Genomic DNA, 23,074 nt, shown 5'->3' on the forward strand with positions numbered 1-23,074 from the left:
TTTGTACCGAATGATCAAAGGATTCATACGAAAAGCCAAAGTGGGAGGAAGCACAAACTCCACCTTCCTAGCTCTAATTCCCAAAGAAGCCAACCTGGAGGCGTTCAACAAATTCAAGTCAATATCGCTATGTAATGCGTCCTACAAAATTCTCACCAAGTAACTTGCTAATAGAATAAAGCCTCTACTGGAAAAACTCATCTCAATCAATCAAGGAGGGTTTTTCAAAGGCAGGCATATCCTGGACAATGTGATACTAGTGAATGAAATCATCCATTCCAGCCAACAACACAAAGAGCAAGGTATGTTCATCAAACTGGATATGGTGAATGCCTTCGATCGAGTAAGGCACTCCTTCCTCCTTGAAGTTATTTCTGCATTTGGTTTCAGTTTTGAATTTGTAAAATTGATTAAAGCATGCATGGGAGAACCCTGGATAGCCCCTCTAGTAAATGGCAGGCCAGCAAATTACTTCAAAGCTTTGAGGGGAATCAGGCAAGGTTGCCCTCTGTCCCCCTTCCTATATATTTTGATGGCAGACTCTCTAAGCCGAAAGCTCACAGATGAGAAGCTCAATGGGACACTTCCTGGCATTAGGGCAATAACCGGAACAACCCCAATAAATCATGCCTTGTTCGCCGATGACTCTATCCTTATGGGAGGATCCTCCATTAAAATAGCAAGAGCCTTCAATGGAGTAATCCAAAGCTTCTGCAGAGTCTCTAGAGCTATGGTCAACAAGAGGAAAAGTGCAGTGTACGGCTGGGCGGTAGACCAGCAATCTATACTCAGGATTTCCCAAGCCCTTGGCTTCACCAAATATGTCTCTTGGGAAAAATTCAAGTATCTTGGCCTACCTTTAACCTTGGGTACCACTAAGGCCCCTCATTGGATGGAAATTATCAGCGAAATCAAGGCAAAAATGATTGCTTGGGGTGGGAAGTGGCTTACCACAACCGGGAAGCTCACTCTGGTCAAGTCAGTTCTCTCATCCCTTCCTATCTACCAGGCTTCGTTCCTCCTAGCTCCAAAAATGATCACTGAACAGTTAGCAAAGTTGATTCGAAATTTTCTATGGCAAGGAGGAAAGGAAAACCAAAAAAAAAAATCATATAATAAGCCAGTACATAGTGAAAAGGCCAATATCTAAAGGTGGACTTCATGTAAGAGATCCTGGGTTGGCCAATTTGGCAATGGGAGGGAAGATCCTCTGGAAAATCTTCTCAAACCAAAGACACCCTATAAGTCAAGTTCTAATTAAAAAGTATCTACACAGACTCTCAATAAAGAATATTGATAGAAGGAGCTTCCCACAAAGGAAACCCGTCGTGGAAGTTGTGCAGCCAAGGCTGGAAATTATTTAAAGATCAGCTCTACAGAATACCAAGAAATGGGAAAAGAATTAGACTCTGGGATGACAAGATCATGGGCCTCCAACCCCTAAATCTTGCACCGGAAATAACAGACTTATGCAACTGGCTCATCCAAAAAGGTATCCATAAACTTGCTGACATATGCACTTGGGATTCAGCGCGGAACTAGAGTAACTGGACCCTCCATCGCCCCCCCTGATTGGATGCTCCCTCAAATCCAACAATTACTAGATAAACTATATGGTCTAGCTCCTATGCACCTCCATTCGAGGGACAAGTGGGGCTGGGGGAAGTCCGGAGCTTACTCAGCACGGTTGGGCTTTGCAGCTCTGCAAGAAAAACAACATCAGATCCACACTACAAAGCTTTGGCAGCATGTTTGGGACCCATTTGGACTCCCAAAAATCAACTTCTTCTACTAGATACTCATGCACAAAAGGACCCTCACTGGAGATAACTTGGAGAAAAGAGGAATCAATGGTCCCCACAGATGCCCTCTTTGCTGCAAGGCCTGGGAAACGATCGATCACATGTTCATAGACCACCCCTTCTCTCAAGAACTCTGGTTGAAAGCAATGATGGGGCTCAACTCCCAAATCCCGGAACAAACTTCAGTTGATAGTCTCTTCGCAACATGGAAGGAACGCTATCCTCACACTCTGAAAAGCAAATCAACATGGAATAAAATCTGGAATGCAATCCCAAAATATATCTGCTAGGGAATCTGGTTGGCAAGGAATGAAGCCATCTTCAACAACAGAGTACATTCCACCAACTCAGTGACTACCAAGGCCAAAGCTCTACTGCTGGAAACTTTTGAAAATAGACCATATAAGTCTGAAAATTCCATACTCCCTGAAGAGCTCAGATGGATAGGTGAATCCCTGTGTCGGGCCAGCATCAAAAATAATATCTCCCTGCCAGGTCACAATCTAGAGTGGCGACTTCGGATCTCTAATGGGGATTTTAAAAAGTAGTGGAAAAATCAAGGCAAAGTCACAATTTTCTTCAACGGAGCCTCCAAAGGAAACCCGGAATATCATGAGCAGGAGGAACAATTTAATCCAAAGATGGGCACAAAAAGGATAGTTTTAGTTGGGGCCTAAGACAGGGCACTAACAAACAGGTCGAGATTCTCGGACTGCCCAAAGCATGTCAGCTGGCCCTGAGGAACAGAGGGGAAAACCTTCAAATCTTCGAGGACTCCGAAATCCTGATTAAATCCTTAACACGAACAACCAACTCAATAGTGTGGCTCTAAACAAGACCCTCGAAAGAATAAGAAATTTTACTCAAAATTTTACTTCCTGCTCATCCTACCATGTCCTGAGAACTCTGAACAGGGAAGATAATATAATGGCCAACAAAGGATGTCTTCGAGCTCAAGTTATGTTGGCAAAAAACGATGAAGAAGCTGAAAGGCACCCAATTCCTTAACAGAAAAGGAGAGTTGCACATGGACAGGTTTGACAAGGCAGCGAGTCTGAATCCCTATGCATAAGCACTGTCTCCATGAAATTGCAAAACTTAAATGAGTGCAGAAGAAATACGCAGAACCAAGGCTCTAGCACAGGCTGACAGTCACGGACGAGAAAGAGTGGGAAAGTGGCAAGAAGGATTAACATCGAGCGAAACCGACAGGTTAATGGTTTATCGCATGGGCCATCAGTGGTTTGGTGTTTTAGCAGGGCGTGGAATTGAATACAAACGAAGGTCGGTTGTATATGATGCGGAGAGTGGTAAGCGGTCTTTATCGCACCGCTTTAGGCTGTTGGGCAGTATTTCTCAAAATGGACGCGATGTACCTGAGGGGCTGACGCGTGGCAGGACAAAACCACCCTTCTCGCGTGCCTCTAAGGTGTTAAGGGTCGGACAACGAGAGACGCGAAAAGCGTCGGATCCGGGCGAGGGAAGATCTACGGTTATCGCGCGTTGAATATGGAGGGGAGTTAATGACGCGGGGAGTGGTTTGTGGTTTTCATCGCACTGCTTCTGGATGTTGGGCAGTATTTCTTAAACGGACGCGATGTATCCGAGGGAATGACGCGTGGCAGGACAAAACCACCCATCTCGCGCGCTTCTGAGGTGTTAAAGGTCAGACGGCGTTAGACGCGAAAAGCGTCAGACCCGGGCTCGGGATGATCTGACGGTTAGCGCACGCAAAAAAGGTGGGGCGTTAATGACATGGGGAACAGTATGCGATTTTCATCGAACCGCTTCTGGTCGCAGGGCAGTTTTTATTAAACGGACCCAATGTACCTGAGGGAATGACGCGTGGCAGGACAAAACCGCCCATCTCGCGTGCTTCTGAGGAGTTAAGGGTCAGACAGCGAGGGACACGAAAAGCGTCGGATCTGGGCAAGGGAAGATCTGACGATTATCGTGCGATGATTATGGTGGGATGTTAACCTTGTAATGGGGTCGGGTACAGAAGAGTTGCAGGACTCAAAGGAGGTGGGGTCAAGATATATATTAATATAGTTTAATATATGTGGGTTTATATTATTTGGGTTGGGATTAATATAAGAGTGGGAATTATATTAAGGCAGGCAAGTTTAAAAGCAACAGAGAAAAGCGGAAATGTAAGACTGGATATACAGAAAACAAGAGCAAAGCAAGAGCACTCAACCACTCCAAAAGAATCAAAAGCAATAGCTAATTTCTGTTACTAAAGCCAGAGTATGATGATTCTAAAAAAGCCAGAAATCTCTCAATTGACTGTAATAGAGGTTGTTTGGCCATGCCCAACCTCTGCTTATAAATAAAATTCAACTGTTTTTGTTATAAAAAAAAAGTGTAAATGAGGGATGAAATCATGACATCCTCTTAAGGTATGTTCTTGAATTTTGTGTAGATGAATTTAATTAAGTGATGAGGTATGTTATAGTAAGTATTGAACAACATAGTTTAGACATCTATGTACAATAAGTCTGGTGGCTTGTCCTCATGGGATTTGTCCCACTTTAAGACTAAGTCACCCATTTGTGTAGATGAATTTAATTAAGTGATGAGGTATGTTATAGTAAGTATTGAACAACATAGTTTAGACATCTATGTACAATAAGTCTGGCGGCTTGTCCTCATGGGATTTGTCACACTTTAAGACTAAGTCACCCACACTGAAGCTAGTACTCCCTGCAGACTTTCTGTCGAACCATCTCTTGATACGGTTCTGGTGGAGTGTAAACTTTTCTTTTGCTTTCATCCTTTCTTCCTGTAACTTGTGCAATGTGTCCATCCTACACTGAACTAACAGACACAACTTGCCTTGGGATTCTTGGGACAACTGGAGAGAAGGCAAGTAGATGTTCGGCGGGAGGATGGCTTCTTTTCTGTATACTAGGAAGTAGGGGGAGGTATTCAAAGAAGGCTTAGGTGTGACTCGGTCAGCCCATAGAGCATTCACTAGAGCGGAGTGCCAATTTCGTTGTTCAGAGTAAATGGTCTTTTTGATGATGCAGATGAGGTTCTTGTTTGTAGACTCAGCAAGACCATTTCCCTGCGGGTAGTAATTAGCATAATGTTTCAACACAATACCATTTTGCAATGCAAAGTCATAAAGCTTCAATGAAGAAAAGTACGTTGCATTGTCAAAAACAAGTGATGCAGGAACACCAAACTTGGAGATGATGTTTTGTTGTAGGAAGTTGATGACTTCTTGGTTGTTCACTTGTTTCAGTGGAACTCCTTCTGTCCACTGCGTGAAGTAATTTCTAGTAGTCAAAATATAACAGTACTTCTTTGATGAATGTGGGAAAATCTCCCCAATGACGTCCAAGCCCCACTGTTGGAATGGTTCTTCCACTGTAACACGCTGCAGTGGGGCTGCTGACCTTCGGTTTCGGTTGGCCCATCTCTGACAGACCGGACACTCGTGTTCATAGGCATGTGCATCCTTGAACAATGTAGACTAGTAGAAATCGGCCCACGTGACCTTGTGCGTTGTTGTGTTACCCGCGAAGTGTCCCCCAGCTGGTCCGTAATGGAGATCACGTAAAACCCTTTCTAAATCTTGTGCCTCCAAGCACCTGAGCAGTATACCATTATGGTGCTTTCTGTAAAGCACTTGTTGACGGTGCTGGACCCGCCAACATGTCAGGGGATCTCCCTGATAAGAAGTCCCAACTAGACCTCAGATTGTTTGGTGTAGGAGTCCCAGCAGTGGGTAGTACAATATCGCCTTGACCGCAGTTGCGTAGAGGTGAGTAAGATGTCCTTGTTGGTAGCAAGGGTGTGACATATGCAGCAAGTCAAGGAAGGTGCATGAATGGCTCTAACACATGGAACGGGGGTATGAGTGCACCCCTTAGAAACTTGTGACAGCACACAGCTTGAAAGGGAACACACGAGCATAGATACATCACAAATTGGAAAACGGGTTAGCCAACAATCCAAAGTGATGGTTAAACCAACACCACATCTTGATAAGATTCATACAAACATATATAGAAATTTCCATACATACATGCGTAAACAACTACATATATCATTAGAGTAACCAAGCTAGTTGAAATATAATAACAACATGTGCATGAAATGTGTTGGCTCTGTTATATTAAGAAAGTGAAAGATCCAATCATACATACAACTATGACCAACCACTAGTCCCGAAAACGGAACATTACAGTCACTGCCGCCTGCTCCTCCAAAGAGATATACTAGCTCTGAACTGTGGAGAAGCCAAGCTCGTTACAATACACTCCAAGCTTTCTCTAAGATACACCTATAGGAAGCTTGGCTCCCCAAAAGCCTCTACAATGAGTTATGAGGTTATACAAATAGAAAAGGGTGGGGTGACCCTTGGCATTCCCCTTTGTGACTATTCACCTACCTTCATGACTCTTCAACTACTACATGATTGTTACATTCTACTATCGACACTTGGTCTTTCACTTTTACAAGATGTTACATTATAATCTGCACATGTACCCATGTGAGACAAAATAGGCTTGAACAAGCCATATAAGATATCACTAAGACTCAGACAGCTTTGGGAAGACCAACTCTTCGACATCCTCACAATGATCGATGATGGTGAACTGATGCCAAGCTTGGTAGTCTGTTATGGTGTCTGCATGCTTAATGGTGACATCTTGTTGAAATCGCACTCTTGCCTCTGTTTCATCCGGGTACACTCATTTGGCACCGCTGTCCAACTCATCTGATAACATGCGCATCATAGTCTTGAGTGCAGTCAAAACAACAACATGCTGATGCATAGTGTCTGCGCTGATCTCCAAGTCTGTGTTGGTGGCTATGCGCATCAACTCATCAAAGTACATGTCTAGCTCCAATCGGACTTAGTTATTTGACTTTGCCTCGGTGAGTGTGCCGATGGATGGGATCGTGTGCGTGTGCACAATTCTCAAAAATAAAAGTTGGGAAGAAGTGCGAAATTATCTTGTAGCTAGGAAGAAGTGTGAAGTTCTCTTGTAGCTGGGAAAAGGTGTGAAGTCGATGTCCAGGAAGCCGAAGTGAATGCGAGTTTGGGGAGGTCTAAGGAGAAAAGAAAAATTGAAATTTTGGTGCCTCTCTCTCTGTTTTGTGGTCTAGATTGGGAGATCAAAGTCTCTTAAGTTTCATTATTGCCGAAAGTTGTTGCCTAATCGAAGTTGCAAGAAGGGGTCGAAGATCTGGAAGGCTGACTTGGTGTGGAGGGAAGGTCTGGTCTTGGTCTAGGGTGAAGGGTCTCAAAGAATACTATTGAAAGGAAGAATTATCTTGACTGTGTTTTCTTCTCGAGAGGGATTTTTCCCTAGCATAGTGCCTACATCTGGTGTCTAGTGTTTTATGTGTTGTTGCTTTAATAATTGCTTGATGAACTAAAAGAATGAAGATATAAAGAATCGTAATAATAAGAAACATCACAAGTAATTATCAAGTATAAGAAAAAAATTATGCCTTTCTAATTTTCTAACACGAAGAGCCCTTCTTGGGAATATTTCAATGTATGAGTCTATAGAAATGTCTAGAAGCCCTCCAAAGACAAGCACAAGTTCTCCTCTTCAAGTCGGACTCAAGGAGTAGAAATCTCATGTCGGCTCACCTAAATGGAGACACACATATTCGGTTTCACAAGTCGGCTTATTTATATGGGAAAACCACTATAAATAGGTGTGTAGAGTATTCGCATTTCAACAGTGAAGTTTAGATATATCTCTGAGATTTTCGGGTGAACAGAAGCAGTGGTAAGTTCGGATGCAATCACAAAAAGAACTCGGATAAGAGGATGAGGGAGCAGCGAAGAAGTTTAACGGCTAATCATAAGAACAGTGATTCGAATTTCGAAGGGAAAGTCTCAGTGTCACAGCAGAAGATCACAGATCGAACAAGGGTATATAAGCACAGTTCGATGCTATAATGATAGCACAGTTCGGTGTTATGTATATCACAGTTCGGTGCAATCATGCCACACTTCGGTGCTAATGATACTACAGTTTAGTGCTTTGATTCATTTTAATATCTCTCATCATTTTCAATGCTATCTCCTTCAATCAAGATCTTGATGCAAACTTTGGTTTCGGTGTCACCACAGTAAGATGATCTCGATGACAATGATTAGATCTTAGTGATGGCAATGTCTCAGTGCCAAGAAGGTCAAAGTAGAAGAGGAGTCAAGAAGAAGGTTAACTGTCAAGAGAACTTGTGTCTTGGTCTTTGAGTGACAAATAGGTCAAGGGTCGTGGTCTTGGTATTCGTCAATTGGAATCTCTATAAGAAGAATTTGTGCGGGTTTTCCTCTCAAAGAGTGAGAGGTTGTGGCCCTGGCTAATAATCTACAATCTATGTCTCTTGTCTATTTATGTTCATGCATTGGTAGTTGTTTGATGAAAAGAACATTAATAACCTAAGTAAAGTAGATCCTAATCTAAAGTCATAAAAAGCACTCACAAGAAGTTACTACTTGAAGAGAAATCACCTAATCCATGATGCCCTGGTTTTCTTAACACTTTCCCTCACTCTTAAGACATTTTGGTCTTTCAACTTCAAAAGTGAGTTGATTGAGTGAAGTCAACCTAAACTAAACTTTTCCCTATGCCCAAACTATTAGGCTTGGGTTGACATAGGGATTCCCCCTAGGCTAGGATTTCCTTAGTCTAAAGAGCATAGCAAATTACCAAAGTGATAGTAGGTAATTTACTTGCTAGTACTCTTAGGCTCTCCTTAAAAAATTGTTAAGACTTTTCATTGTAGAGAGAAATTGAAAGATAACACTGAGTATGAGGGAGATGTGTAGTTTCTTTAATGCTTAATATGGAGCTAACAAGTTGCTTTTCAAAAAGATTAAATACAACAAAAAAAACATTTCAATGTGCGCCATCTTTACCATAAAGAAAATATTTCGATGTCCAATTGAGTAATATATTTCAATATAATTTTTTTATTTAAGAATTTAAAGTAGAAATGTTTTTTGTGTACAATTTGTGCTCAACATATAATATATATATTATATATATTATTTGTGTGTGTATGACCTATGTAAATCCATCTTTAACTCTAGATCTATCATGCACTAAGAGGGATTAAATACTAGGTGCAAACCTTTTTCAAGAGCACCAAACTTTGCAAAAAGTTTGCACCTCAAAAGGGATTTTATTCCCTTTCCATGCATGATAAAATTTTAGTCCCTCTCAATGCATTATAAATCTGATGCTAAGATGAATCTATGTTGACAAAACTACATGCTATAATTAATGTTTCAATTTAGCAATAGTTGTTTTAATTTGCTGATAGCAAAGTTTGCACCTTAAGTGATTTTATTCCCTTTCCATGCATGATGAAATTTTATTCCCTCCCAATGCATGATAAATCTGATGTTAATATGAATCTATGTTGACAAAACTACATGCTATAATTAATGTCTCAATTTAGCAATAGTTGTTTTAATTTGCTAATAAAATTTAATTTTAAATTTAATAGTATAATGATACTATAATCAATATTTTAATTTAAAAATAATTGTAGCAATTTATCTCATTTCTTTGTGATCATCTTTTAAGGATAAATCCACTTGATTAAAACATGGAGTGGCATCTAAATTGTTTAAACAAGGAAAAAGATCGATGACATCATTTGATAATGTTCAAAATTTTCTTTAAATTATATTTATCTGTTTGAATTATTATTTTAAATTATTTATAAGGAAGTTTTCAAATGTTCATATTAGGGTGTGCATCATTTCATAGATAAGTTAAAATGTTTTTATTAAGGTGTGCATAATTCATAAGTAGTTCAATCTTTTATTAAATAATTCAAACCTTACATCACTCTGCAGATAGGAATGGCATCTTATTTGTTTGAATTATATTTTAAAAATACTTATACCAAAGTTTTAAAATGTTCATATTAGGGTGTGCATCGTGCTTCATTTCATAGATAAGTTAAAATATTTATATTAAGGTGTGCATAATTCATAAGATTCAATCTTTTACTAATTAGTTCAAACCTTGTATCACTCTGCAGATAGGAATGGCATCTTTGACCAGTCAAAAGTATGTTTATATTAGGGTGTGCATAATTTCATACATAAGTTGATGAAAATCTTTCACTGAGTGATTCAAACCTTACATCACTCTGCAGTTGGGAACGGCATCTTTCACCAACCAAAAGCTCTTCCCACTAGGGCAGGGTCCTTGCAATTCCCTCAAATATACCCAGTCCTTTGGATGAGGCCAAGTTTAATAACATTTTAAGATGGAAAAAGATATGCAGAATCCGGCCTTAGCCTGTTGACTTCTATATCCCTATTGACTGCCAGGTAGAAGATCACCACAAGCGTAGTTTGCACAAGGAAATTACTAAATAATATTGAAGACCAAATGGGAATTGAAAGATAAATGACAATAATAAGGTGGAAACTGCCTGTGTTTGTTCACAATTACAACCATTGCCAGCATATTTAAGGTTTAGCTCCCTAGCTAGAGATTCCTAAACCATTCCAGAATCTTAACCAAAAAATAAATCTTACGGTAAGCTTTCTGGCTATCATGTGTAGCATCTCAACGATTTCTAGTAGGCGCACAGCTTCAGTAGCCATCAAAAATAACTGTCTTACATTGTGAACTTATAATAATTATTTGTCCCCCTGTATGCTTTTTCCATAGGTGCACAGCTTCATTGGCACCATCAAAAATAACTGTTCACATTGTGGATTTATAACAATTATTGGTCGTCTTGTATGCATATAATCCTATACAGTCCTGCTAGCCAAAATTAAAGGTTGACCCTTTAATAGGAATGACTACTATCTAAAAAAAGCCTTGAGAGATGCAAAAATGAAACTCTATGATCCTCCCTGAATTTATATAATGCCACAATTCAGTGCTGAAATCGAGATGTCAGAAAACACTGGAAAACCTTTCCTCCCATTAAGTTTCATGAACAGTACAGAAGTTGCCTATTGTTCTCCTTTATCATGTGCTTATGCTGACCACTCAGATGCATGCCTTTTAACCGCTTCCAATCAACCCCATGGATAAAAAACTGATGTCAAAATTGTGATTTGTCTAAACTGTCGAAGTATGGATGGTCTAGTGCTTCTTTTGCCGAGATCCTCTTCGCAGGATCATACTGCAACATTTTCTGCACATATGCAATATTTTCAAGGATGGATATTCTGCTGAATTTCAAGAGCTACTTCATCCAAAATCTCTTGAGTGAATACATAAGCAGTTAAAGACATTAATATCTATAACAAGAGATTCAAAAGGGTAATGTAAATGTCATCTTTAGATGACAAAACCATTTTTGAACTAAAACGAAATTAAATGAATGTAAGATCAAAGTAACTTGAAACTCACAGAAAGAAGATCCACACCATTTGGATCCAGATTGAACACGACTTTGGAAAGATCTTGAGGCCTCCATTGAGGAAATTCATGCCAGTCGCTTAGCTGGGTCACACCTGGCCATAGCTGTTCGTTAGGAGTTCCCAGCAACCTGCATGCATTTGCATATACAGACCAGAGGAAAATTGTTATTTTGAGTAGAAATGTTTTTCTATGCCACGATGCCCAATATGAAGGAATTGCTAATTGGCCAAAGCTATTTCCTGGATAATCCTTCAAGCATAAATCATATGTGAATATTTGGGAGCTCTATTTAGATGTGAGCAGAATTGCCCCTGCCACTTTTTGGCTCTTACCTGAATATGTTTATAAGCTGCTGTATTTGAGAATCTCCAGCAAAAAGTGCTTGCAGATTACATAGTTCAGCTGGAACAAACAACAATCTCTAATAATTCCCATGCTGTCAAACACTGTAACTAATTTTTGATATACAAAATTTGCAGATTGAATAATATCATACCAAAGATGCAACCAAGAGACCATATGTCTAATGCCATAGAATAGCGCTTGGCACCCAACAGCACTTCAGGAGCTCTGTACCAAAGAGTAACAACCTGAAAATGAAAGGTGCGAGAGTTCAAACACCTACTTCTCTTACGCTTAATGTAACTGCTAAAAACTAAGAAATATGTTCTACTTTATGTTGGACTATGCATGGAGAAGCATAGAGTGCATATGTCAAGGGCACACATTATGCATAAAGTGGGCATGACCCTGCAGAGTTGTGAATATGTGTATGCTTTCCAATAGAACTTTTTACGACTGTAGTCTCTATCATGAAAAATATGCAGACAATAGCATAAAGGCAAGCACACCTCAAAAGTATAGCTCTTGATAGGTACTGTGCAAGCTCTTCCAAGTCCAAGATCTGCAATTTTCAGCAACCCTAATTTTTGATCTACCAAAATATTCTGTGGCTTCAGATCCCTGGCAGACACATATACGAGTAGAATAATAAATCATGCATTTTCTAAGTCGAACAACTAGAGGATGAAATTGGAATTGAGCTAAAAAGAAAGAACCTGTGGAGCACCCCGTGGCTGTGGCAATAGGCAATACCCTTACATAATTGGAACATATAGCTCTGCACTCACTCAACATAAAACATGAGAGAAAAACCATGTCACTCCAATTCTGTCCCTCGTCACTTGTGAACTTTATGTTATCAGAACTAAATAGGCTTGTCCGTAGACTTGAAATCAAACCTGAATAGACCTTGGAGACAACTTGGTATTGCATTGACGGTGTGCATCAATGTGTTTTTTGAGATCAGAATCTGCATATTCAAATACCATAAACAGTACGTGCTTTCCTTTGCCATTAAATGAAGCCTTTACATCCAACAACCTGCAGGCCAAATTATTTAGAACTTTGGCTCCAATATAAGTAGAAAGTTATTTTTCTTTAATTATTAACAATCACGATATGAACTAATACTCCAATATAATGAACACCTATAGTGGTCACTACTATAGCCTCTGGGGCCATCCCCCTCCATATGTATGCGGAAAATTAAGCCAGTATCAGGTTCCAACAAAAACACACATTGTAAAAACATGTATTCCAGCAAAGCAATTTGCAGACAGCATCTTCCAGGCCCTCCTACAGTGCCATATCAACCTAATTATTCTGAGAAATAACATCCTCTCTGTAATTATGAGCCTACCAAGTACAGATGATAATCAATTAGATTCACATAAGAGCACCTGTCAGATTACAAAGTACATATAGCAATTCCATATCCCTCCTAGTGCTGTGCTTCTCTAATGTTTCTCACCTCTAGCATCTTTTCTTTGGGGGTATTCAAGGACTGCTATTATTCAAGGGCTGCAAGTTTTATATGCATATACTGGTCAAAACTAGCTATTGGAATCAGAGCTGCAGAACTGGTCTAATATGTCTGACTGATGGCATTTTTTTGGCCATTACATTAGTCTTATGACCACTCTTACAACTGTAACTCACATAAGGTCGTCCATCAATCACTAACTATCAGGAATTCAAATTGGGGCTAACAAAGTCTGATTCTGACAATTTATAGAATCCGTTTTGTTGGTTTCAACCCTAATGCATTATCAAACACCAGAATCGCTAATGATGAGTTCCACATTGCATGATGTCACCATTAAAAACCTTGCTTTTATGAAACACAATGGTGCATGATACCCAACTCTTCAAGCTTCTATCTGACCAGCCATCTTTGAAGGCTGACAGTAGACCAGGTAAATATGTCTTTATAACACAAAATAATGTGCATACTGTTAGTTTTACCTTGTTACTTCAAGTCATTCTCTTCAGTAGCAGCGTGATCAGCAGATACCCGCTAGCCTAGATCCTTGTGCAGAATTGTTTTGTTCTTGATGAGGAAGGTGCATTAATGAGGACACATTAGTCGTTAATAGGCAGGGACAAAGCACATGCATATTCCAGATTGCGAAGACACAGATCCCAATGCAGGGAGGTGCATGCACGATATATCTTTGGAGGGTGAAGATCCCAATGTGGGTAAGATCCATTGCATGATTTTGTATATTCCGCGAGGTCAGAGTTCCCAAGGTAAGTAGGATGTTTTGACCACACTTTGTCAACAGTCCGAGGAAGCAGAATGCAAAGACACGAAAATATTTTTTCAAAAGTTCAAAGTCATCAGCCATCATTGGTTTATCATTGTGAACCCAATTTCTGCGAAATTATATTGTAAATGATGCTAGTATGACCGTTTAATTATGTAACACCACCTAGGTAAACCTTTGATTTTGGCGACGAATTTCATCCTAGGAAGTTTTTTAACCTCCCCAGATTATGTGTGTTTCTAAAAACGGATAATCACCAAAGTTTTTCTTCCAACTTAAACTCCAAAGCTAAGGTGGAATTCCTTGACAAGGTCTTAGGTGAGTCCTAGTATTATATCGAGTCTTTGTAAAAGTGGTTTGGGAATAATTTAAGCACATTTGGCTAAATTATTTTATTACAAACCACAAAGTCTATACTAGATCATATTGAATCGCAGAATTGGTTAAAGTCATGAGGGTCTATATGTAAAGGTGTATTCCCCCTTTGAGGGTTGAATTAACTGTAACATTTGATATTAAAAAACATTTAGTGTGTAGTCCTTCATACTCAAACACCATGGCTAAAATATAAGGGCGGAAAAAATATTAAACCCCTCTAGTGTCAATTAATTAATTTTTCTGACAAAATTAAATAAAAATCCTAAGCCAAAAAATTAATTAATTTTGAGTCAAAAATAATCATAGAGAAATTAATTTCTCTCCAAATGGAAAATAATCAAAACTTTGTGGGTCAAAGAGAAGTCAATTTTTGAAGATCTCCCACCAAGGGAAAAATGGATATTTTAAAAAAAATTGAGCCCTTAGACCTTGGGGGTTAAGTCAAAGTCAAATTATTGAAGAAACAAATCCAAAATATTAAATTTTTGGATTAATTAAAAGTGGGTTTTAAAGAAAAATCGAATTTTTCCTCAAAATTGAAAATTCGACCTTGGAGATTAAAAGATGATCAAATTATTTTCGATGGTCGAGATTATTTTGACGAGGATCAAGCCAACTAAACGTTATTTTCCACTTGGAGGGATTTCTCTATAAATAGAAGTCATTTTGCTTCTATTGGATATCTTTGGATGAGGTGATTTTTTTGTACTGGGCTACAGCTCTACTAAGAACATTTTTTATCATAATAGAAAGACTTTGGGGTTCAGTTCATGGTGTTCTTCTATCTGCTGATTTGTGGTATGTGTTAGCTATGTGTTTATCCTATATTGTGCTAAATGAATTTTAATTGTTATTTCATTTGTCGGTGATAAGAACATTCTATTGGTAAAAGTTATCTTAGGTGATTTGATTCACTATATGAATTAACAATTTATCTTGAGAATTTTTTATAGAAATTTATAGGTATGCTAGCCCTTGGGCTCCAAGTTAACAGATTGTGGAGAAGAGGCGACCTTGTTTAGGCTCTAAGCTTTCATTTTGGTAAATTATTTTGCAGGAATGGTTTTGGTTTGGTTATCTTAAGAAATTATTCATTCATAAATTTTATTTCAAAATTATCAACAAAAAAAAATTGATCTTGGGCTAAAAAAGAATTAATTTGCTAACGAGAGTTTGTAGTTTTATTTTGTGAATATTGTACATTTGTAAATATTTTGTAAATTATTTTTCTAACCCTTGTATTTTAATACTAACTCGTTTTTTATTTTGTAAATATTTATGTGGGGTTTTGGGGTTTATTGGAATTTTTATTTTTTAGGTATTTGGGTTTCTATTCTAAATTTGTTTCAGGATCAAGGAAGAAATTAGCATTAGAGACTTCAGAAACCCTAGACGTCTAGGATTTTTGAGCCCATTTTTGCAAGTTGTTTATTTTCAAATCAAGGAAGAAACCCATTTTTTAAAAGCCCTAGCCCTTACCCAACCTAAAAGGCTAGTGTTTGGGACTTATTTTGCAAGCATTAAGAAGGCCGTAAGCCCTATAAGGGTTGGATCTCATTGCAAACAAGAGTTTCTTCAAGGGATTGGCATTTTATCTCTAACAATTGGTTTTGCAGCAATTTTGGAGTTAACTTGGTGTTTGCAGGTAGCCAAGTTCATTGGGAGTCTCACTAGCCATCTACAAAGCCTTAAGGCCTCTTGGTCTATTCTCTAATCCTCCAATTTCATCTCTGCCCTAATTTCAAATTCTGAAGTATTTTATGACAGCAACGTATTTAAGGCCTAAAACATATTTTTAATAAGCCTAAATTTATCAATAATTCACTTAAGGCATTGGGAATTAAGCCTAAGTCAATTTGAATACATATAAGTGAATTTTTGTGGATTGTTGAGTAAATTTCAGATCTGATATGTTTGCTACAGCCATATAAAATCACCTACAACAATGATAAATTCATCTAACAGTGGCATAAAAATCAATTGATAGTCATATTTTGTCATTGCCATATCACTTGCATTGGTTGGGCTTGCATTTTATGGAATATTTGATCATTTGTTGAGGGTTGTCATAATAATTCAAGCTCTGATATACACTACATAAAGGTCTGATTTAGAATTTACAGCAGTGATAAAAGGTGTTGGATATCATCAAATTTCATTTGGCATCCCTCTCTTGTCCCTTGTGCATCTTGGATAAGTGTTCTTCTAAGTGACACTGGGCATTTTCTTACTGTTGCACTCATTCATTTATTTGCTGCCCCGTCTTGCATTTCTGCATCATTGGCATCCATTTGCATTCTTGCATTAACAAACACAAGTGCTCTAATTGGATTGATAAGTGTTTAATGTGATTGGATAATTGTGGATTAATGCTCTAATATATCATTGTTATCATTGGTTATTTGACATTGCTCTTCATTGATATTGTGAGATAGATAGCTCTTGTGATCATAGTCACTCTTAAAGTGCTTAATCAAGTCTAATCATAATTGTGATAAGAGATCTAATTGTGTTCATAAGGAACCCAATCTCTCTCTTGTATATCTAATTGGCATATCAAAGGTTTCATTGTTCTAACCTTGAAGTTGCTAATTGTGTTTATCTTGTCAATTTAATCTTGCCTATCTCTTAAGCAATTGTCTATTGATATATTGGCAACATTTTCTGGCACTGTTCAATTTGAGCACTTTCTCTTGAGGTGAAGATTATCATTGTGTTATTGTTTAAGTTGCAAATAATTGTATTTTGTCTTTAAGCACTTAAGAAATTAATAAACTCACCTTTAGAGTCCTCATCCATCTCTTGCACTTGCATACTAGGATTAGCATCTTGCATTAATTAATTTACGTCCAAGCTTAAGCTTGGTCAATAGAGAGTAGGACCACCTTTCTCATCTAGCTTGAGGAGCCTAGCACCTCTTTAGTGGTTAACACGGTGACCTTCCAGTCGAGACACAATCTTTGCAGCATCAGAGACATTAGGTGGTTAGAACCTAAAGGGAGGTATCATTAACCAAGCCTTTGCTTGCTTCCCCTTGGATTCTCTCTCACAACCTACTCTAGAGACTAGCTTTGAAACAGTTAAGAGGAAGGAAACATTTAGAGTAAGCATCTAACTAAAATAAACCAAGATTTTGCATCTCGCCTAGATTGTAAGATTTGTATTTCATATAGGATAGTGGAGCATCCCCAAGCAATAGTTGTTCATCTGGTAACTCGGTAATAATTTGTTTTAAGTAGGTAGTTGACTTCATTCAAGGCACTGATCATCATAGTAAATCTAATTGAATCACTTAACTTGCTAATTCAACCAAGTTGCTAGGCCATTCAGTTGTGTCTCCCTTCACATTTCATAGGGACTAACCCCTGTAGCTTGTTGTAGGAAGACAACTAGAACAGAGAGGGTGGGTATCAGAGTGCCAACCCCCACATTGTGCGTTGTCACTATCCTACATGTATAAATTGGGTGACAACATTTTTTGGTGTCGTTGTCGAGGATAAGTTTATCTTGTTCTCAGCGCTTCAACGACATTTTTTCTATCCTTTCGTCTTTTCATCTAATCTGCCAAAAGTCACAATTTGGCATTGTTGACATCTTTTCTCATCCATCATATTCTCATCTTCATCATCACACCATCTTTGTTTCTATCTACACCTTTGGCGCCTGGACATTTAGGTTAGTTTCCTGTTTGGGTGGCAACTCCACTGGTTCATCCATTCACAAGAGCTTATACTAGAAGAAATCTCGGTAGCTTAGTTAACTGCACTTTTAATTTTGAATTTGTTTGTAATCAAACACTTCTGAATTTTCTCAATTTGTTTCCACTGCATGTCGAATGTATTGCTAGCCCACAATTCACAACCATAGAGAATCACCGAAATCACTAGACGCCCAAAAAGAGTTTGAGTGGTTTTCCAGTCCCATAACTCTACCTCTCTACACCTATTTTGAAAAGCATAAAATTCTTTCGAACCCCCTAAATTTCTTTTCTTTCTACAACCATCCTAGCTTAGATTTTTGTTGAAGTCAAATCCGAGGTATTTGTAATCCGCAACTTCTTCCAGAATGTTGCCTTCAAAGTATAACTTATGCTGGTTATGTTTTGTTTTTTTAGAGAAAACCACTACTTTCGTTTTGCTAATATTGGATTGCATTCCCACCCCTCTACAAAAATGCTCAAGGGATAGTAAGTGCTCTTGCAAACCAAAAGTAGATTTAGCAATCAAAATAAGGTCATTTGCATACAAAAGAAGCCTTATAACAAACTTGCCCAAATAGATACCATCACCCCCTGCGAATTTAACCACTCCTCAAGCTTGTCGATATATAAACCAAAAAGGGTAGGAGACAATGGGCAACCTTGCTTGACCCCGATATCGCTTCTAAACCTTTTAGAAATGCATGTTGAAGTTCTAATTTTAACTTCACCTCTTCACACAACCTATGCACAACTGCTCTCGTTCCTCCATTCTGTGCCAAAGCTTATCCCTAAGAACTGTGTCAAACGTTTTTCTGAAATCAACAAAGCAACAAAAGACTTCTTCCTTTTTCTCCCAAACTTTTTCAATGATGTGCCTTAAAGTTATACAATGATCAATTATGGAATGTTTAGGTCTAAAACCTTCTTTCCCTTTAGCACACTTATCTCTTTCTTCTGCCCACTTGTTGATTTTATTTTCTACCATGCTTCCAAATAACTTTGCAAACAAGGGGTTTATCATTATGGTCCTATAATTGAAGGGATTATTGACGTCACCACTCTTGAAAAGAGGTATTGTCAGATTAGTTGTCCAATTTGTGGGGAACCCTTGTTGTATGATGTAGTTGAAAATTTTTGTAATGTGAGGTGCAAGAATCTTTGAGCCCCACTTTAGATACTCTACTTAGATTTCAGCTAAGTCTTCTGTTTTTCCAACACCCAACTTCTTGATACCCATCTCTACCTCTTGTATTGTGAAGAGTTCAGTATCAGTGTTGACCAAAGGGAGAGGGTCAACCTTGGGATCCTGCTCATAGAGCTTTTTCCCCAAGGAAAAATCGTAATTTTCATTAATTTAGTTGAAAATTACATGTTGTAGATGCTAGAAGCATATGTTGTATGAGTGGTCATGCCACTGTCTGTGATGTTCTATCAAAAAAATATATCTATCCCAAGGTTGGGAGACTGTTAATAATTACATATGATATGTTCTTGAAAAATATAAACATGAAAGTACAGAGCAAAAAAAGATTAAATACATCAAAAATTCAAATAAGACAATAAAATCAGGGCCTGTTGGCCCCATTCTGTTGTTGATCCTCATATGGCCGATGGTAATAGCTGTAGAAGTCCTGATCTGACTATTCCTGAATCAACCAGAGCCCCTGTGGCTGGTGCGAGGCTTCTTTGGATAGTTGGTCAGAAATTTGATTGTGTTCCCTGTATATATGATGACAAGAGATATAATCAAAATGTGTTTCAGCATCATAGTCTCATCCAAAATATGCCGAAGTGTGTGAATGTGACATGCAGATTGATGATTAAACCAGTTTATGATTAGTTTAGAGTCACCAAAAATCTGTAATCGACGGCATCCCTTCTCAAGTGCAAAGTATAATAAATGACGGAGAGTAATAAGTTCAGCAAAATTATTTGTCCCATCCCCCAGTCCCATCTGTATCTTATAGAAATGATTATTTGTGATGTGAAGATGACCTCGCCACAGCCATGGAGCTGTGTCGAGCCATCAAAGTATGCCCATGGAGTGTTCCTGTCAATAATCTCAGCAGAGATATTGCAAGTTGTGGGGGATCGGTCTTCCTCCGGGATGCTATGATATAAAGAGATTAGGTGAGCAGTGACATGCGGCCAGCGAGGTAAGGTACCAGAGAAAATGAGTTTATTCCTTTGAAGCCAAATACTCCAGCAAATCAATATGGGAAGGTTTTGGATCCTATGTGTTTGAGCTGTCGTCCACCACAATTGCCAAGCTTCCAAGATATCCTCCCCTTACCACCTAGATTGAAGTTGAAGTAGTGTAAGTACCTCTTGCCAGAAAGCAGTAGTAATAGGACATGTAAGAAATAGGTGATCAACAGATTCCGAGTCCTGTTTGCAGAGAGTACACCAAGATGGGCCATGATAAGTTCGCTTTTGGAGATTATCCCTTGTAGGTACCTTGTTTCGGAGGATGCACCACATGAATAACTTAGCTCTGGGTGGCGCCTTCAATTTCCAGAGAACATTCCACCACCAAGCAGAGACAGGGGGCTTGTGATCAGAAAAAATAAAGAGGTAACCATACTTAGGGGAGTATTTTCCATTCTGAGAGTGAGCCCAAATTAGCTCATCCTCCCCCTTAGTGATCTGGACATGAGATTCAGAAAGAGAATTGATATAAGATTGCCAGATATTTTTCTAGATGGGAGGGATGCCCAACAATTCAGTAGATTTCCAGGCTTGTCTGAAGATAGAAGAGTTTTCCTGATCGACAATATGAGCTAGTCTAGTAATACCAGCATTGGTAAGGAAGTGAAGCAGTTCCTGTGGTAATTGATAAGCATTCCCGCATCCAGACCAAGGATCCAAACCAATACGAACCAAGTGTCCATTGCCAATCTTCCAGGTCAATCCATCTCTGATAAATGCAAGTGAGTTGAGGACCGCCCTCCAAATCGTAGAAATGTTTGATCTGTTCCAGGAAGGTTGTCTGATCCAATCGAGAGAATGGAGTGGGGAGATATACTTCTGTGTGACCACCTCTGCCCAGAGATTCTTGGAGGTAAGAACATTCCAACCCATTTTGGCTGCTAGAGCACTAGCAAAAGCTTCTAAATTTTTCATACCCCATCCTCCCCATTTTTTTGGAAGAGCAAGAATATCCCATCTAGCCCAAGCAAAGGTGTGCCCTTCTTGTTTGCCCTTCCACAAGAATCTACAACACAACTGTTGTATTATGTGTAAAATGCCCCTCGAAATCCAAGCCAGTGACATCCAGTACACGGAGTAGCCTCCAAAACAGATTTGATGAGAACAAGTCTGCCAGCCCTGGAAAGCCATCTATGATGCCAGATATTTAGTCGCCTTTCGATCTTTGCCACAAGCCAAACCCAATCGGCAATCTTGTATTTAACAGGCTTGAGACGAAATCCTAAATATTTGAGCCCTTCATCAAAGGGGAGAAAGGTGTATGGAAATCTTTGTTGGGCTGTGTGGATTTCATTTGGTGTGCAACCAGTAGTAGTCAGTGTTGATTTTAGATGATTGCATTCCATTCCTGTAGCAAAACAGAATGATCAAAGAACAGAGGAGAATGCAATAATATCACCAATCGATCCATTAAGAAATATGAGTACATCGTCAACAAAAAGGAGGTGGGTAAGGATGCATGTATTTGTGATCTTGATGCCCATCAGTCTGCCCTGTCTTTTTTCCTCTGATATGTATCGACTCAACCCTTCCATGACTAGCAAGAAAAGAAGAGGTGAGAGAGGATAGCCTTGTCTGAGGCCATGCTCAACATGAAAAAATGGTGAGGCAAAGCCATTGATAAGAACACTATAAGAGACATTAGTAATACAACACATAATCCATTGTATGAAAGTTAAAGGAAAGCCCAGGTGAGTCAATAGCATCCTCAGATAGAGCCAGCTAGTGCGGTCAAAAGCCTTAGCCAGATCAATCTTAAGAATCATACCTTTTAACCTCTTGATTTTGATGGAGTGTAGGACCCCCTGTGGTCGAGGAAAGCAAACTATTCCGGGGATATATACTCTAATAAGATAGGCTTGAGGCGATTTGCTATAATCTTTGCAATGATCTTGTATATGCAGTTGCAAAGTGAAATAGGCCGAAAATCATTGAAAGTTTGGGGATCATCTGATTTGGGAATAAGTGCAATAAAGGTAGAATTGAATGCATCATACATTCGGCCACCCATCCTGCATTCTTCAATTACCTGGAGGAGATCATTTCCCAATACTTCAAAAAAAGCAAGATAAAATTCAATCAGCTAGCCATCCGATCCAGGGCTTTTGTCTTTCTTAAACCATTTAAGTGTGCCTTCCAGTTCTCCCAAGGTAACAGGCTGATCTAGGTCCTCTGCCACTTCATGATTTACAAACCTAGGGAAAAGCCCAGCCACCTTGATGATCTCTGCGAGAGTAGCATCCTGTGGAGCTCTGTATAGCCGACTAAAATGAGTAGTACTGAGGGTAGCCAATTGATTGAAGGTATTTACCTGTTGACCAGTATCATCCTCCAAATGCCAGATAGTGTTGATAGCCTGTCGTCCATTTGCAAACGATGGTAAAACTTCATATTATCATCTCCTTACTATAGCCAAATGGCACGACTCCGGAGTCTCCAGGTTTCCTCTCTATCCTTCAAAATTATGTTTCGGTCTACTTCGATTCTAATAAGTCGTTCTTTGGCTTCTGTGGAGACAAACCCATGACCATCCCTATCCACCAGATTAGCAAGTTCCTCTTCAATGTCTTTTAGAATCTGTTCATCCTTAAGTCTTTTTTCTCTAGCCCATCCGATAGATTTTTGCTTGAGGCAGAGCATCTTTTTAGAGGCTAAGCGTTCCAATAATCAGTGACCATATTCATGTATCCCTCATCTTTGAGCCAGGTGGAATTGAATTTGTAGGGGACTTTGGGCTTATGATCAACACAAGCAAATTCAAGGTAAATGGGAGAGTGATCAGACAATCCACCAGATCCCACCCATTGCCGATATAAAGAAAGGTGGTCCAAAAGAGGGTCTTTGACAAGGAACCTATCTAACCTTCTGGCAAGCATGGCATCTCCAGTCCTCCGATTACGCCAGGTAGGTTGCAACCGTGCCATGGGAATATCAAAAAGATGATGATCCTCCAACAGAGAACTGATATGATCAGATAGAGGGTGTGCATTGTGT

The 23,074-nt window shown here is 39.0% G+C and overlaps 1 protein-coding gene across 2 annotated transcripts in view; it reads right to left on the bottom strand.

The window, feature by feature from the left end:
- Window positions 1-10,168: 10,168 nt before the first annotated feature.
- The window catches only part of LOC149178394 (cyclin-dependent kinase B1-1-like), a 42,852-nt gene continuing 29,946 nt past the window's right edge, over window positions 10,169-23,074 (bottom strand). Inside the window, exons 2-8 of one of the 2 annotated variants that reach the window (XM_089420330.1) lie at window positions 12,427-12,568; window positions 12,244-12,305; window positions 12,037-12,148; window positions 11,682-11,775; window positions 11,518-11,587; window positions 11,191-11,312; window positions 10,169-10,955 (exon numbers count right to left, since the gene is read on the bottom strand). In XM_089420330.1, coding sequence (XP_089276456.1) covers window positions 10,939-10,955; window positions 11,191-11,312; window positions 11,518-11,587; window positions 11,682-11,775; window positions 12,037-12,148; window positions 12,244-12,305; window positions 12,427-12,568 — 619 coding nt within the window. In that variant the 3' untranslated portion in view covers window positions 10,169-10,938. Of the gene's footprint in view, window positions 10,956-11,173; window positions 11,313-11,517; window positions 11,588-11,681; window positions 11,776-12,036; window positions 12,149-12,243; window positions 12,306-12,426; window positions 12,569-23,074 lie in introns of both variants that reach the window. The other variant, XM_089420329.1, reaches the window with a different exon arrangement.

This window comes from Pinus tabuliformis, chromosome 4_1 (assembly GCF_031772625.1).
Source record: "Pinus tabuliformis cultivar Carrire ecotype Pingquan chromosome 4_1, CPIR1, whole genome shotgun sequence".
Taxonomy (NCBI): domain Eukaryota; kingdom Viridiplantae; phylum Streptophyta; class Pinopsida; order Pinales; family Pinaceae; genus Pinus; species Pinus tabuliformis.